Source organism: Piliocolobus tephrosceles, chromosome X (assembly GCF_002776525.5).
Source record: "Piliocolobus tephrosceles isolate RC106 chromosome X, ASM277652v3, whole genome shotgun sequence".
NCBI lineage: Eukaryota > Metazoa > Chordata > Mammalia > Primates > Cercopithecidae > Piliocolobus > Piliocolobus tephrosceles.
The window spans coordinates 36,831,091-36,847,682 of record NC_045455.1 but is presented as its reverse complement, the minus strand read 5'-3'; the positions used below and the strand labels follow the sequence as shown (position 1 = coordinate 36,847,682).

The following is a 16,592-nucleotide window of genomic DNA, read 5'->3' as shown; positions in this document are numbered from 1 at the left end:
CGACGCACACCGTGCTTTCATGATACAAGTTAGGAGGAAAGAATGCTGATTCCCAGCAACACCAGTGGGGAATTCCTTGGAGTCCACCTGGGCTAGCTGCCATTCTGCAGGGATTTTATTTTCACAGCCAGTATTCCCACTTTCTGAACTGCTCTTAGCCCTACGCTCCCTGAGAGGGGGGTTAAGAAGAGCCAGTACTCACTTGCAGACCTAACTGTATCCTACACAGTGTCCATAGCAGTGGAGAAGATGCCAGAAAGGAAAAGACTAACCCTTCAAGTATAAGGACAAGCAGAAATAGTAAGTTTCAACCTCTCAAGGGCTCAGAATAATGGCTTAGGCTTTCCTTATGGTGGCTCACACCTGTAATCCCAACACTGTGGGAGTCCGAGGTGAGCGGATCACCTGTGGTCGGGAGTTCGAGACCAGTTTGGCTAACATGGTGAAACCCCATCTCTACTAAAAATACAAAAATTAGCCAGGCATGGTGGCAAGTGACTGTAATCCCAGCTACTTGGGAGGCTAAGGCAGGAGAATCACTTGAACCCTGGAGGCGGAGGTTGCAGTGAGCTGAGACTGTGCCATTGCACTCTCCAGCCTGGGCAAGAAGAGCAAAACTCCGTCTCAAAAGAAAAAAGAAAAGAAAAGAAAGAAAGAAAAGTAAGAAAAGTAAAGCAAAGTTCTCACACAGGCCAGAAACCCAACCAACCTCATTTTTATATACTATTACCTAGCACATCCTTTCAAAGATTTATGGTTATTATCGCCGTCTACTCACCCACATAATCACTAGCCTTTCACTTTAAAATGGTCAAAAATTGTCTCATGGATTGCAGATCATTAATGTAAATTAGACTATTTCTATATTTGATTTCTTAATTTTTAAAAGGAAAAGAACAGCTCACTCTCACACACATACACACACACACACTCTCTTTTTTTTACTTGAAAATTTTAAATGGCTCTCCAGACACCTCTTTCAATAACTCTTACCCTCCAAAGCTGGGCTGCCTTTTAATTTCACTTTAAAATAGCTACATTGGGACCATAATATGATTAGAACTAATGAATATTGTGGAGAGAAGCAAAAAATTTTATTTAAAATCTTTAAAAAGTATAAATACTTCATGTGAGTAAGAACCTGCGGTTTATCCCAGCCCAGTCAAGGACTCAATTTTGATTCTGAGGATAAATCACTGAGCTCATCAGACCTCATTTTCTTCTGCTCAAAAGGATCATGGCTCCAGAGGTTTCTTCACAGAATGGTAGAAGGCAATCATATTAAAATAAGTTGCCATCTCTAACTAATAATTATAAGAATGATAAGAATTTTTTAGGTGTTAAAGCAGTCAAAACTACTCACATATTGGATCTAATAAAATTGTGCTTGTTTTCTTTGTAGACACCAAGAACATTAGCAGAATGGCATCAAAGAGAAATTATTTAAAAATTACCAACATATAATGAACATTCTAAATTTACCTAGTAAGGTTTTTATTTTTTATTTATTTTTTCTTTCAGAAAAATTCTTTATTCTTGACTAGTTTCTTCTTCTTAAACTGATATCCCAAGCTTAATCTAGACCATCTGGAACTTGGGTGGTAGTCTCTAAATCTAAGATAGCTTTATCAGAAAGAGTTGTCAAAAAGCTGTACTTCTTAAGGAAGTTGCCTTTGGAAATAACTGTTGTTCTTGAAACATCGTTCACCTCTCCCTAAGACCTTTGCAAGCCTTAGCAAGCCCTGCTGCAGTGGAGATCTTTCTTTTTCAGGCTTGGGCACTACTCCCTGCTCCTCTATTATGAGGCAAGAGACAACTTCTCCATGCTTCCTCTCATCACCCATATTCTAAACATTTTGGGGCGATTTCTTCATGAAACATGTTAAGATCATTAGGTCAGGTATTTTGAGTAGAGATAGCAAGAACTGTCTTCTGAAAATCAGAAGGATTAGTACCTTCTACAGAGTTTTGAGAGGCACCATCACAAAGAAGCCTGAACATAACTATTAATCTAGATGTCAGGGACCTGAAGACAAATTGTGATTCTGCAACCTTGGGCAATCATCCCCACAACCTGGCTTCATTGCCCTCTGTCATGGAATGACGAGGTATTGGCTTTGGTTTATTGGCTATTCGCCATGATGACCCATGAGTCACCTCAGTTGTTCAAAGAGAAGGATAGCTGAGATTTCCCTCGTGATTTAAACAAGGCAGGGGTGCTCAGCTCTGCAACAGTTCAGCGACTGAGTATGGAGATTCCAGTGCAACCGCTGGAAGCCTCCAGCTTTGTAGGAACACTGACCTAAAGAGAGAACTACAAATTGGCTTGTCAGCAGAAAAAACTAAGCTACATTCATTTTTCTTCTTCTAGCTTCGGCATTCTGATTTTCTGCTTAGTCTTGAGATTGTTTAATTCTGCTATAGAATTTTAAAAGCTAGGCATTTCTGTGGCAGTTCTTATATTTGGTGAGAAATGATGAATACACAAAATGCTTCTAGCTTTAAAAACATTGGATGTTTTGAAGTGGCAGATTATATAGATAGACTCTTAAATTTGGGGCAAAGAAGATCTACAATTCATTCATTGCCTTGAATGAAGTTCTAGTCATTCATTTTTTTTTTTTTTTTGGTTGGAGATTTATTTGCATTCTTGTTCGTGTGAAGATATTAGATACAGTTGTTACAAATCCATTGATGCTATGTTTCAGGAGCTGGAAGCAGGAGCAGGAAAATCAGGGAAAGTCTAGGAAGAGACAATGAGACGATGTGGAAAGAAAGGGGTCAAGGCTTAGAGCTGATACAGTAATTGTTAATAGAGGTTTCAAAAATAAATAAAATTATAAATATTTAAATAAACAAAATAGGTTCTATTGTTCTATTAAGCATTTTAATTACATGGCTTTTCAAGTTATTCAGGTTAATCTACAAATGATAAAGAAGTACAATTTATAGGCATGTTTCCTATACCAAGATAAACCACTTTAATGAGAATTCTGATTGGTAATGGATGTATCTGGTTCCAGAGGGAAAGGGAGTCTCGTTAAGCGTGCCCCAGAGAGAAGAGATCTGTGCTCTCCTGCAGGGTAACACGCCATCTAAGCAGGATGGATGCCTTCGTGGCCACATTTCTTCCATAGTGAACTGCCCTTCCAAGGCAAGTCACAATTCCCAAAGCTGCTTTGTCACAGGAGAATAAAACTTCTAAGACCTTCATGCTCCTCACAATTTCACAATGTGGGAGCATCTCTTAATCTCTCATCACCCTTGAAAACTGACCAGGCAACCTGCAAGAGGGCAGGTGGAGGCAGTTATCCTCTGTTCTCCCTTGAATTTCTGTACGCTAGTCTGAGAGTTTTTCAAAACTATTCATAGTGTCAGTTCACATTGAATTTTTATTTTTCTATATTGCTGCCATCTGTATTACGGTTCTCTTTTATAGTAGGTTCAAATGGTAGGTATTGCAGATCATTTTTAAGGACTGCTTTTATTTGAAATTGAGCAATTTAAATGTTTGGCCAAGTATGCTCCATCGAACATCACTCCCACAAAATTCCCCTAGATTAAAGTAAATAGCTGGACAAATAAGGTTGGTAAATGCCACCTATTTTCTATCTCTTTTGGTTAGCCACAATGCACATTAGTAATTAAAGCTCTGAGAAAAGCACTTATTTTATTGTTTAAATAAATTTAAACAATTTATTAAACTTATTAGTAAGTTTAAATGATAACTTATCATTTTTGGAGTAGCATCTATTTTCTTGCTGTGTAACCAGTTTTGTGAGACATACCCTTTGGCAAATCCCATCTGAGGTACTCCATAAATGAAAGAAACTAACATTTGAGATAGTACAGTACAGTAAACAAGGACCAAGAACAATTTGTGGAGACAATAGATATGGCCACCCATTTTTTAACCCCACTTAACGTCCTACCTACCACCTGCCCAGAATTGGCCAACAGAAAATTGGTATCCCTAACATTACTGCCTAGAAATGTTGGGACAAGATTAGCAACAACAGTTAAACATAAGTGTGTTTTGCAGCAAAACAAAATTCCCCCAAGCTACCTAATCCTTAAATCACACAGTAGAATTTATGATATCATCATTCTCAATACCCAAATTGCTATAACTCAAATTATTATTCATATTTTTAAAGCCATTGAAAGTTGTTTCAGAGGCTGTCAAGTTGATTCGTCATGTAAGTGTGTTCCAAATTGATGTGACTCTTAGGGTTCATACTTCATGCTTTAGTTTCTTACAAGAACAAAATTATAAAAATGCAACCTTCAAATCAATGAGGTGACATATTTTTTAAAAAATCAAGTTCTTCTAGCCAAGGAGACTCATCTGGTGACTGTTTTATAACAGTGACACCCTCTATGCACCACACACACACCCAGCAAGATGGGAGAAGTTAGTGCCGCCGGGGAGTAGGGCCAGGTGTTGGGAGAACTCCCACGTGGGACAAGATGGTGTCTTCGACCCAGGTGAACTTCAACCTGCAGGCTCTCCTGGAGCAGCTCAGCCAGGATGAGCTGAGCAAGTTCAAGTCTCTGCTCAGGACAGTCTCCCTGGGAAACGAGGCCCAAAAGATCCCCCAGAAGGAGGTAGACGAGGCGGATGGGAAGCAACTGGCGGAAATCCTCATCAGCCACTGTCACAGCTACTGGACGGAGCTGGCGACCATCCAGGTCTTTGAAAAGATGCACCGAATGGATCTGTCTGAGAGAGCAAAGGACGAACTCAGAGAAGCTGCTTTGAAATCATTGAATAAAAACAAGCCTTTATCATTAGAGTGTACAGAAACAGAGGAAGATGTCCCCGTCCTGACTGAAGTCTTCAAAGTCAAAGGAGAAAAGTCAGATAACGAGAATAGGTACAGGCTTGTATTGAAGACGAAGTTCCGGGAGATGTGGCAGAGCTGGCCTGGAGACAGCAAAGAGTTCCGTGTTATGGCTGAAAGATACAGGATGCTGATCCCATTCAGCAACCCCAGGATGCTTCCCGGGCCCTTCTCACACACGGTGGTGCTGCACAGTCCTGCAGGCCTTGGGAAAACCACGCTGGCCAATAAACTAATGCTGGACTGGACAGAGGACAACCTCAGCCAGAAATTCAAATATGCATTCTACCTCAGCTGCAGGGAGCTCAACCGCCTGGGCCCGTGCAGTTTTGCAGAGATGGTCTTCAGGGACTGGCCTGAATTGCAGGATGACATTCCACGCATCCTAGGCCAAGCACAGAAAATCTTGTTTGTGATTGACGGTTTTGATGAGCTGGGAGCCCCACCTGGGGCGCTGATCCAGGACCTCTGCGGGGACTGGGAGCAGCAGAAGCCGGTGCCGGTCCTCCTGGGCAGTTTGCTGAAGAGGAAGATGTTACCCAAGGCTGCCCTGCTGGTCACCACGCGGCCCAGGGCCCTGAGGGACCTCCGGTTCCTGGCAGAGCAGCCGATCTACATAAGGGTAGAGGGGTTCCTGGAGGAGGACAGGAGGGCCTATTTCCTGAGACACTTTGGAGACGAGGACCAAGCCATACGTGCCTTTGAGCTGATGAGGAGCAACGCGGCCCTTTTCCAGCTGGGCTCGGCGCCCGCGGTGTGCTGGATCGTGTGCACGACTCTGAAGCTGCAGCTGGAGAAGGGGGAGGACCCGGCCCCCACCTGCCTCACCAGCACGGGGCTGTTCCTGCGCTTCCTCTGCAGCCAGTTCCCGCAGGGCGCACAGCTCTGGGGCGCGCTGCGGGCGCTGAGCCTCCTGGCCGCGCAGGGTTTGTGGGCGCAGATGTCCGTGCTCCACAGAGAAGACCTGGAAAGCGTTGGGGTGCAGGAGTCCGACCTCCGCCCATTCCTGGACAGAGACATCCTCCGCCAGGACAGTGTCTCCAAAGGCTGCTACTCCTTCGTCCACCTCAGCTTCCAGCAGTTTCTCACTGCGCTGTTCTACGCCCTGGAGGAGGAGGAGGAGGAGGAGGACAGGGACGGCCGTGCCTGGGACATTGGCGACGTGCAGAAGATGCTTACCAGAGAAGAAAGACTCAAGAACCCCGACCTGATCCAGGCAGGACGCTTCTTCTTCGGCCTGGCTAATGAGAAGAGAGCCAAGGAGTTGGAGGCCACCTTTGGCTGCCAGATGTCACCGGAGATCAAACAGGAATTGCTGCGATGCGACGTAAGTCGTAAGAATGGCACGGTGGCAGACCTGAAGGAACTCCTGTGCTGTCTGTACGAGTCTCAGGAGGACGAGCTGGTGAAGGAGGTGATGGCTCAGTTCAAAGAAATAGCCCTGCACTTAAATGCAGTAGACATCGTGCCATCCTCATTCTGCGTCAAGCACTGTCGAAACTTGCAGAAAATGTCACTGCAGGTGATAAAGGAAACGCTCCCGGAGAATGTCGCTGCGTCTGAATCCAACGCTGAGGCTGAGAGATTCCAGGATGATCAGGACATGCTCCCTTTCTGGACGGACCTTTGTTCCATATTTGGCTCAAATAAGGATCTGATGGGTCTAGAAATCAATAATAGCTTTCTGAGTGCCTCCCTAGTAAAGATCCTGTGTGAACAGATAGCCTCTGACAACTGTCATCTCCAGAGAGTGGTGTTCAAAAACATTTCCCCAGCTGATGCTCATCGAAACCTCTGCCTAGCTCTTCGAGGTCACAAGACTGTAACGCATCTGACCCTCCAAGGCAATGACCAGAAGGATATGCTTCCTGCATTGTGTGAGGTCTTGAGACACCCAGAGTGTAACCTGCAATATCTCGGGCTGGTGTCTTGTTCTGCTACCACTCAGCAGTGGGCTGATCTCTCCTTGGCCCTTGAAGCCAACCAGTCCCTGATGTGCGTAAACCTCTCCGACAATGAGCTCCTGGATGAGGGTGCCAAGTTGCTGTACACAACTTTGAGGCACCCAAAGTGCTTCCTGCAGAGGTTGTCGTTGGAAAACTGTCACCTGACAGAAGCCAATTGCAAGGACCTTGCTGCTGTTTTGGTGGTCAGCCGGGAGCTGACACACCTGTGCTTGGCCAAGAACTCCCTCAAGGATACAGGGGTGAAGTTTCTGTGTGAGGGCCTGAGCTACCCCGAGTGTAAACTGCAGGCCTTGGTGCTGTGGAACTGCGACATCACGAGCGATGGCTGCTGCAGTCTCGCAAAGCTCCTCCAAGAAAAATCAAGCCTGTCGTGTTTGGATCTTGGACTGAATCACATAGGAGTTACCGGAATGAAGGTCCTGTGCGAGGCTTTGAGCAAACCACTGTGCAACTTGAGATGTCTGTGGCTGTGGGGATGTTCCATCCCTCCCTTCAGTTGTGAAGACCTCTGCTCTGCCCTCAGCTGCAACCAGAGCCTCATCACTCTGGACCTGGGCCAGAATCCCTTGGGGTCTAGTGGAGTGAAGATGCTGTTTAAAACCTTGACACGTCCCAATAGCACCCTCCAGACACTCAGGTTGAAAATAGATGACTTTAATGATGAACTCCATAAGCTGCTGGAAGAAATAGAAGAAAACAACCCACAACTGATTATTGATACGGAGAAACATGATCCCTTGAAAAAAAGACCTTCCTCTCATGACTTCATGATCTGAATTCCCCCGAGTCACTCATTCTCCATGAAGTTGTTGATCTTCCAGGTGTTGGTGAACTGCCTGTGGCTCCTCTTCTCCCCCGCCCCCACTCCTCAGGGATAATGAGTTCACTGCTAGGCTAGATGTTTCAGCCATGGTTCTGCCTCTGTTTTACACGTGCACACGTCCTTAACTTTGTTACATATGAAATATCTGTATCACGGGTACATTGAGAGAAATAAAGGTGAGAGCATTCAAAAAAAAAAAAAAAAAAAAAAGATGGGAGAAGTTGACAGAAAATGTAGATATTTTTAGCCCTGTATTACAGCTGAAGACCTAACCACGCAATGATGTTATATTCTGTGAGACTGAATTTTCTTTCTTTTTCAAAGCTACCTTGCTTAGTGAAATTGGACAATTTATCATACAATGGCCTGCAGCAAGTTTAGTATATGCAAGTGATTAGTTTGTCTCTTCCCCAAGCAGCTTTGATGCAGTTGCATGAGAGTGGCAGCGGAAAGGGAAGGTCACTTATAACATAAACTCTCTGGGGAACTGCTAATGGGCTATTGACCCTCCTCACTTTAGGTCGATGTGTCATATTTGATTCTGGTTTCTTGAGATGCAATTTCCAAGTGGTGACGTTTCAAAGTCTACATGAGATGGGTTGTTCTATCAAGTTTTAAGTGTGGTATTATTCACACCGTGAATGGCAGATGCCAGTTTATTGGACTGGAGATAATTTTACCATTTCCAGCTAGCCCCAAGGCAACAGGAAATACACTATTGACAACATTGGTTAAGTTAATAACCAAGTGTAAATTATATCTTCACCCTTGTACTTAACACCCTTACACGCTTCCCATTTAGTCTGTTTTCATGAGGTCTAGAAAACCAAGTCAACATTTTTGATATGTCACTTGGGTCTATTATTTAAAACAAATTTAATAGTACTCTTTCCTGCCAACTAATAACTTTTATTGCGTTTCCATCAAAAAGTCTGTTAAGGATGTAAAACTGTTGCAGATAAAATGCTAGGTTCAGACAGTAATCCCTGAAGGTGCAGATAATCCAAAATGCCAAATGGAACAATTAGCCATACTGTTTAAATTAAAGTGTAATATTTTTTTACCCCTGGTAGATTTATCTTTATAATTACACATTTCAAGAACAAATATTAGGGTGCAGTGGCTCACACCTGTAATCCCAGCACTTTGGGAGGCCAAGGTGGGTGGATTACTTGAGCCCAAGAATTTGAAACCAGTCAATATGGCAAAACCCCATCTCTACATTTTTTAAAATTCAACAAAAGAACAAGTATTAAATTTGGTAAGCATTTGTGAAGCACACTCACATCAAGGTAATATCCCTATAGCTCATTTCTAACAGTGGAGGAGAAACCAAAGAACACTCTGGTGGGGAGGTTGGAGGAAGCCATTGTGGTAACAAAATGCTTTCCTGGCTCAACTGTACACTGACAATTAAGAAATTGTTTTACGGAGAATCTTTCAGAGGTGTAATGGTTGAGATGGTAGAAAAGAAAGAGAGGAAGAAACAGTAGGGAAGAGGACAAAGTAGGTAAAAGGAAAAGTCTCAATGGCTCAACAAATGTGGAATTACACCTTGTTCCTCACACTGTGTTGCATACAGCAGAGATCACAAAAGAAGCAGATTTTTCTTGTGCTCCCAATGTGTACCATAGAGCTGTGGATGCATGCCCTGCAAGCACAAGGACATGACTTGGGGAAACCACAATAAGAGTTGAAAATCAAAAGTTTCCTCAAATTTTCACAACCTCAGGCCATGGTAGTAGATTTAGAAAGTGAGTATATAGCAATCTCTCCATGCCTTGCTGCAGTAAACTTATTTTGAAATCATTAATTTAGAAAGATGTCTTAGCTTTCCAAGACCCACTAAATTAATGAACCAGGCCAATTTATGGTCTTCCACGTGTTGCTGCAAAGAAAATTCTCCCTGCAGGTAAACCGCCTATCTAGAGTCAGAGATAACAGCAGCAATTTTATGAGCAGGATCATTAATTATGACCTATGAAATTTTAATAGGTGCTTTCTTCGGATCTTTTGTAGAAGCTCAGATGAAAGTGGCTCCAAACCGTTGACACAAACTTCCTTAGTTATCAGGAAGTCTGGTGAGCTTTCAAAGATTTGAAATCTCTATGTATTCTTTTATTTCCTTTGCTGATATTTTGTTAAAGGCAGAATTATATATAAATACATATATATAATCAGCTCACATAGAATTTTATTTATTTAATTCTGGTGATTGTACCAGACCTCATCTGTTTCATACATTTGTATTTCTAAGAGAAGATACTTTTTAAAATTATAATTAAGAGAAGGCATGATACAGTTGAAAGATAAATGAACATGAAATGACCTACATTTATTCCAGGCCTGTCATATAACAAAAGCAAGCCCTTAGGCAACTGACTTAAGTGGTCTGGACCTCAGTGTCTTATTTGTGCAAGACACTGGTGTCTAATGCATTCTCATTTGTGTGAGACACTGGTATGGCATAAGAGCTAACTGGAAAACAGGGCAACATGTTTGCTAACACGTCTTTCAGATCTAAAATCTTGTGGATTCCAGGAAGACAGAGATAATAACAGTACCTACCTCATAAGTTTGTGAAGACAGATAAGATAATCCTTGAAAAGCAACTCAAAGGATAACTAGGACACAGTACACATTCTATAGGTGTTCATTCTTCTCTTATCATCTTTGTTATTTCTGCTGCATAGGAAAAACTAGGCACTTACACAGAAAACCTGGTTCAAAATTCTCTAATAAAATGGAATAAATAAAATTAAAGATCAGTTACCTGGTGCATTGGGAGCTTCTAATGTCATGTCGTAACGCGACTAGATAGTGTATGTGTTACAGGTGTATAAGACCTTGCTCCTGTTATTCCAGAATTTATACTTTTTTTTTGTCTGTGTGCATTGAGAATGGAAGCTCTTCAAGTAAACAGAAATAGAGAAAAACAACAAAAAAAGCAAAAACCAACCAACAAACAAAAAACCTAGGTATTCTTAAATGCCTCTCTCAGAATCCTGCCAAAATTGACTGACAGGACACGAGGACTTAAGGGAGAAATTGAAATCATGGGACTGGCCTGGCCTGGCCAGTTTTCTACACGACTAGTCTGGTCAGATGAACAGTTAAGTCGAATGGGCTTCTATATATTGACAGAAGTAATCAGGAATTATTTTATTGTTCATTTAATTCTTGAGTCCAGCTTGGAACATATCTTACTATTTAGGAAAATTTTCGTATGTCCTCAACCCTGTAAAAATGACAAATTACTATCGAAATTATTTAGCCATCTGGTTAAAATTATTTTTTATTTTCTTTAAATGAATGGCCTACCAATCAGGCATTGTTTTCCAGCTACCCGTTTCACATCTCAGCAGTGTGCCAAATCGATAACTAGTGTACTTTGTCAGACTGGGATTTCCAGTCTGGCTCAAAAGCTACCCTGTATGGGTGCTGTGATGTTCAATCTCTGTCTTCTCTACACACCACTGGCACCATGGATGACCTTCATCTGTAGTCTAGGTCCCTTGAGTTCACATTCATCCTGACCCTGTCAGAAGGTCAGCAGCAGTTCAGCCCATAGTGGCAGGAAAGGGGCCCTGCTGCCATTGACTTCATCTCCACTATTTCTTTCTCTGCTCGCCTCTCTTTTGCACTAGACAGCAGACAAGATTACAGCCTTGATTTCCCTCCAGGACTCCAGTTGCAGCTGGAATTGAAACTCGGTTCTAATCTCTGAGCTGCTTGAATGAATTTCCATATCCTGGCCAGTGGCTGGGTCCTGGCTGTGAAGGAACTGACCAGCCACCTGCCAGGCTTTGATATCACCTGCTCCCTGGATAATAACTGCAGATCTGCATGTCTAGATTTACTCAGATACAGGGCAAGCAAGCTCAAGAACACCACACCCCTTTGCATCTTGTACGCAAAGACCAGTCTCTGAAACCAGTTTTATTTCTCCAGGCCCTTTTCTTACATTGTCCAGCATCTTCCTCACCAACCAGCAGGGTTACTGATGTCTCCACTGGCTAATCAGTCAGATAACTAAGACTATTCCCCTGTGAACCTTTCGCTTCTTCTCCACACCATCTAAATCACCACCAGCAGATATGAGGATATCACTAGAATTCCCATTCTGTATTAGTCCGTTCTCATGGTGTTGTAAAGAACTGCCCAAGACTGGGTAATTTATAAAGGAAAGAAGTTTAATTGACTCACAGTTCTGCATGGTTGGGGATGCCTCAGGAAACTTAAAACCATGGCAGACAGGGAAGTAAATATGTCCTTCTTCATATGATGGCAGGGAGAAGTACAGAGCGAAGCAGGGAAAAACCTCTTATAAAACCATCAAATCTTGTGAAAACTCACGCACTATCTTGAGAATCATGAGAACAGCATGGGGGACCTATGCCTATGATCTAATCACCTCTCATGAGGTTCCTTCCCCAACACATGGGGATTATAATTCAAGTTACGATTCAAGACGAGATTTTGAGTAGGGACACAGCCAAACCATATTACTTTCCTTTCTGCAACAGTAACATAAAATGTCAAGAACTCATTGTTTTATACTTATTACCTCTATGCCCATTTCTGTTTATGGGCATAGCCACCCCTTGGTCTTACTACATTCCTACCTCTCATGATGCTTTTGTGACCCTGCTCTATATCCCTCACAGCCTCTTGGAAATGCACTCCAGGGAAAATGAAATGTCAAGTAGGTGGCAAGTATGTGGCATTTCACTGATTTCTTGGATGAATTGAATCAATGAATATTCAGGGATGGTATTTTATAGCTGTCTATATTTTCATGTAAAGGAAAGCTCTTTGACTTGCTTACCTTGCAGGCTATTGAGTGGACCAAATAAGATTAAGTACATAAAACCACTTGTCAACTCTCAAGTGCCATACAAACATAGTTACTCAATATGGTTGAATAATGTTCATTCATTACTAATTTTAGTTTCTAATATGACATTGGATTTATTTATTCTGCTTATGTAGTGGGTACACATTTCTCAGAATTTAGATATGCAAAAAAAAGAAAATGTAATTTTATTTTTCTACTATTCAACCTAATCTCTACATTAAGCCTCATTTTACCTAGTAGCAGAGAACTTAATTTTTGTCAAACCGGTGCTTTCTGACATTCCAGGATTTCCCCTTCACCATTCTCCCCAGAGTTAATTCAAGTTCTGGGAAACTTGTATCACAGCTAGGCTACCGGGAGCGAGGGCAGGAGAGAGACTTCTGGTTTTTGGCTCACATTGCTCTTTGGTTTAGCCACTCACTGCTGATGTCTGAGTTTTCATCAGCCTCCAGCTGATAGTGCACCCTGCTTTCCTCACCCTAGGCCCACAGGCTGTCTCTTTGGTACCCTTTCCTCTTTTGGAGTGATGAGATATTTTGGGATGCTCTCACATACCACTCCTAAGACCACCAGAGATTTGAGAAACTGATCATCTGTACTGAAAAACACCATACCACTTTTTCTACCATCCTCCTACTCCATAATACTGGCGCAAACTGGCTAAATCTTAGTATTTCTGATTCAGCTTCTTCTCTACAGCCCAAGAAATTCTTTAAGCAAGACTAAGAGAGGAAAAGATTCCTATAGAAAGCTCATTCAGCATTTTTCACAAGCCTTTTGGATGGCTAATTGGAGCTTTGGCTCTCATACTCCAATGCCCAAACTTCTGAACCTAAACTCTCTTCCAAAACTAATATCCTCAGTTAAGATTTAAAAAACTCTAATATTTAGAGTTTATATTTTGTTCCTACTTTTCTCAATGCAGTTTCTATGTCTGCTTCAGATGCTGCCTGCAATGAGAGAAAAAGGTTCTTAGTTAAAAAGAAATAGTCTACATCTTGATTGTGAGGATTACATAGGTACATGTATCCTCAAATCTCATTGAACTCCATACTTAACATATGTACATTTTCTTATATTTAAGTTACATGTCACTCAAGTTGATTTAAAATATTCAGCCTCAAGTTGATTTAAAATATTCAGCCAAATTCATGCATGCATGCACACACATACACACAGTCACACATAAGATGCCCTTAAAATATTATTCCTGTTACACTTATCTGATCAACTTTTCCTTCTTTCCTAATCAGCAAATGCTAGCGACTGCATGTCATTGGAATAGGCTTTTTACAACTTGAACATTTTTTTTTCTTATGGCATTCCTTTAATCTTGATTTGTTTTTTCACTTTACAACCACATCAAATTTACTCCTCATTCTGCATTTTTTTTCTTTCCATAATTTTGATTATATTAGTTTATATTACTTTCTTTCTGTTCTGGGTATAAAATATATGTTGTTATAGTTTATTCCATAGACATTTGTATTGAGCTAGGTAAATGACAGTGTACTCTGGAAACTATTGAAATATTCCAAATGTAATAATTAAGATCCTTGGACCAAAGAAAAATGCAATTAGACAGCTATATCTCTCTGTCTAACCCCCATGTAGGCATCAGATATTAAATTTTCTATGGCAGTGGCTGTCTTTCCATGTTGGTGCCTCTTTTTCCCAATCAAATTTTATTTTGCTCTTGTTTTGTTTGTGTTATTTTTAACTTTTATTTTAGATTTGGAGATGCACATGCAGATTTGTTACCTGGGTATGTTTGATCCTTTCACCCAGGTACTGAGCATAGTACCCAACAGTTAGTTTTTCAACCCTTGCCCGCTTCCTCCTTCCCTATCTAGTAGTCTCCAGTTTCTGTTGTTACGATCTTTATGTCCATGAGTACCCAATGTTTAGCTTCCGCTTATAAGGGAGAATATTCCTGCATTAATTCACTTAGGATAATGTCCTTCAGTTGCATCTAAGTTGCTTCAAAGAACATGATGTCATTCTCTTTCATGGCCAGGTGATATTCCATGATGTATATGTACCACATTTTCTTTATCCAGTCCACTGTTGATGGGCACCTGGATTGATTCCCTGTCTTTCCTATTGTGAAGAGTGCTGCAATGAATATCCATTTCTTTTGGATATATACCCAGTAATGGGATTTCTGAGTCAAATAGCAACTCTGCTTTTAGCTCTTTAAGGAATCACCACAGAGCTTTCCACAGTGGCTGAATCAATTTGCATTCCACACAACGATATATAAGCATTTCCTTTTCTCCACAGCCTCTCTAGCATCTGTTGTTTTTTCACTTTCTAATAATCACCACTTTGACTGATGTGAGATGGTATCTAACTGTGGTTTTGATTTGCATTTCTCTGATGATTAGTGATGTGGAGCATTTTTTCATATGTTTGCTGGCCACTTGTGTGTCTTCTTTTGAAAAATAAGTTTATGTTCTTGTTCATGTCTTTTGCCCATTTCTTAATTATTTATTAAGAAAATAAATTTATTTATTTATTTGCTTGTTCAGTTGTTTAAGTTCCTTACAGATTCTGGATATTAAACCTTTGTAAACTGCATAATGTCCTAATATTTTCTCCCATTCTGTAGGTTGTCAGTTTACTCTGTTGATAGTTTCTGTTGCCTTACAGAAGTTATTTAGTTTAGTTAGGTCCTAATTGTCAATTTTTGTTTGTGTTGCAATTGCTTTTGAGAACTTAGTCATAAACTTTTTTCCCAGGGCTGACATCCAGAATGATGTTTCCTAAGTTTACTTCTAGGATTCTTATAGTTTGAGGTCTTACATTTAAATCTTTAATCCATCTTGAGTTAATCTTTGCATATAGTGAAAGCTAGGGAGTCCAGTTTTATTCTTCTGCATATGGTTACCCAGCTATGCCAGCACCATTTATTGAATAGGAAGCCCTTTCCCCATTGCTCATTTTTGTCAACTTTGTCAAAGATCAGATGGCTGTAGGTGTGCAACTTTATTTCTGGGTTCTCTATTCTATTCCATTGGTCTATGTCTCTGTTTTGGTACCAGTATCATGCTATTTTGGCTACTGGATCTTTATAGTATGGTTTAAAATCAGGTAATGTAACACCTTCAGCTTTGTTCTTTTGTTTAGAATTACTTTGACTATTTAGGCTCTTTTCTGGTTCCATATGAATATTAAAACAGCTTTTTCTCGTTCTGTGAAGAATGATGTTGGTAGCCTGATAGGAATAGTGTTAAAGCTGCAGATTGCTTTGGGCAGTATGGCCATTTTAACGCTATTGATTCTTCCAATCCATGAGTATAAAATGTTTTTCCATTTGTGTCATTTCTGATTTCTTTCAGCAGGGCTTTATAGTTTTCCTTGTAGAGATCTTTCATCTTCTTGATTAGATGTATTCCTAGGTACTTTTTGTGGCTATCGTAAGTGGGATTATTTTCTTGATTTGGCTCTCAGATTGAATGTTATAAGTGTATAGAAATGCAGCTGATTTTTTGTACATTGATTTTGGATCCTGAAACTTTACTGAAGTTGTTTATCATTTCCAGGAGCCTTCTGGCAGTCTTTAAGGTTTTCTGGGTATAGAATCATATCATCCATGATATGAGAGATAATTTGACTTTTTCTTTTCCTATTTGGATGCTTTTGATTTCTTTCTCCTGCCCGATGAGACTTGCTAGCACCTCCAGTACTATGTTGCATAGGAGTGGTGAGAGTAGGCATTCTTATCTTGTTCTAATTCTCAGTGGGAATGCTTCCAGTTTTTGTCCATTCAGTATGATGTTGACAGTGGGTTTGTCATAGATGGCTCTTACTATTTTGAGGTATGTTTCTTCAGTTCCTAGTTTATTCAGGGTTTCTAAACATGAAGGATTGTTGGATTTTATCAAAAGTTTTTGCACATTTGTTGAGATGATCATATGGTTTTTGTTTGTAATTCTGTTTATGTGGTGAACCACATTTATTAAGTTGTTTATGTTGAAGTAACCTTGAGTCTCAGAAATGAAGTCTATTTGATTGTGGTGAATTAACTTTTTGATGCACTGCTGGATTCAGTTAACTAGCATTTCTTTGAGGATCTCTGTATCTATGCTCATCACAGG

The 16,592-nt window shown here is 40.8% G+C and overlaps 1 protein-coding gene across 1 annotated transcript; it reads left to right on the top strand.

Annotated features, from left to right (window-relative positions):
• Positions 1-4,427: 4,427 nt before the first annotated feature.
• Positions 4,428-7,817, top strand: LOC111521837 (NACHT, LRR and PYD domains-containing protein 2-like). Its single transcript, XM_023185462.2, has one exon. The coding sequence runs from the start codon at positions 4,471-4,473 to the stop codon at positions 7,585-7,587; it is 3,117 nt and encodes a 1,038-aa protein (XP_023041230.1). The 5' UTR covers positions 4,428-4,470; the 3' UTR covers positions 7,588-7,817.
• The last annotated feature ends 8,775 nt before the right edge of the window (positions 7,818-16,592 follow it).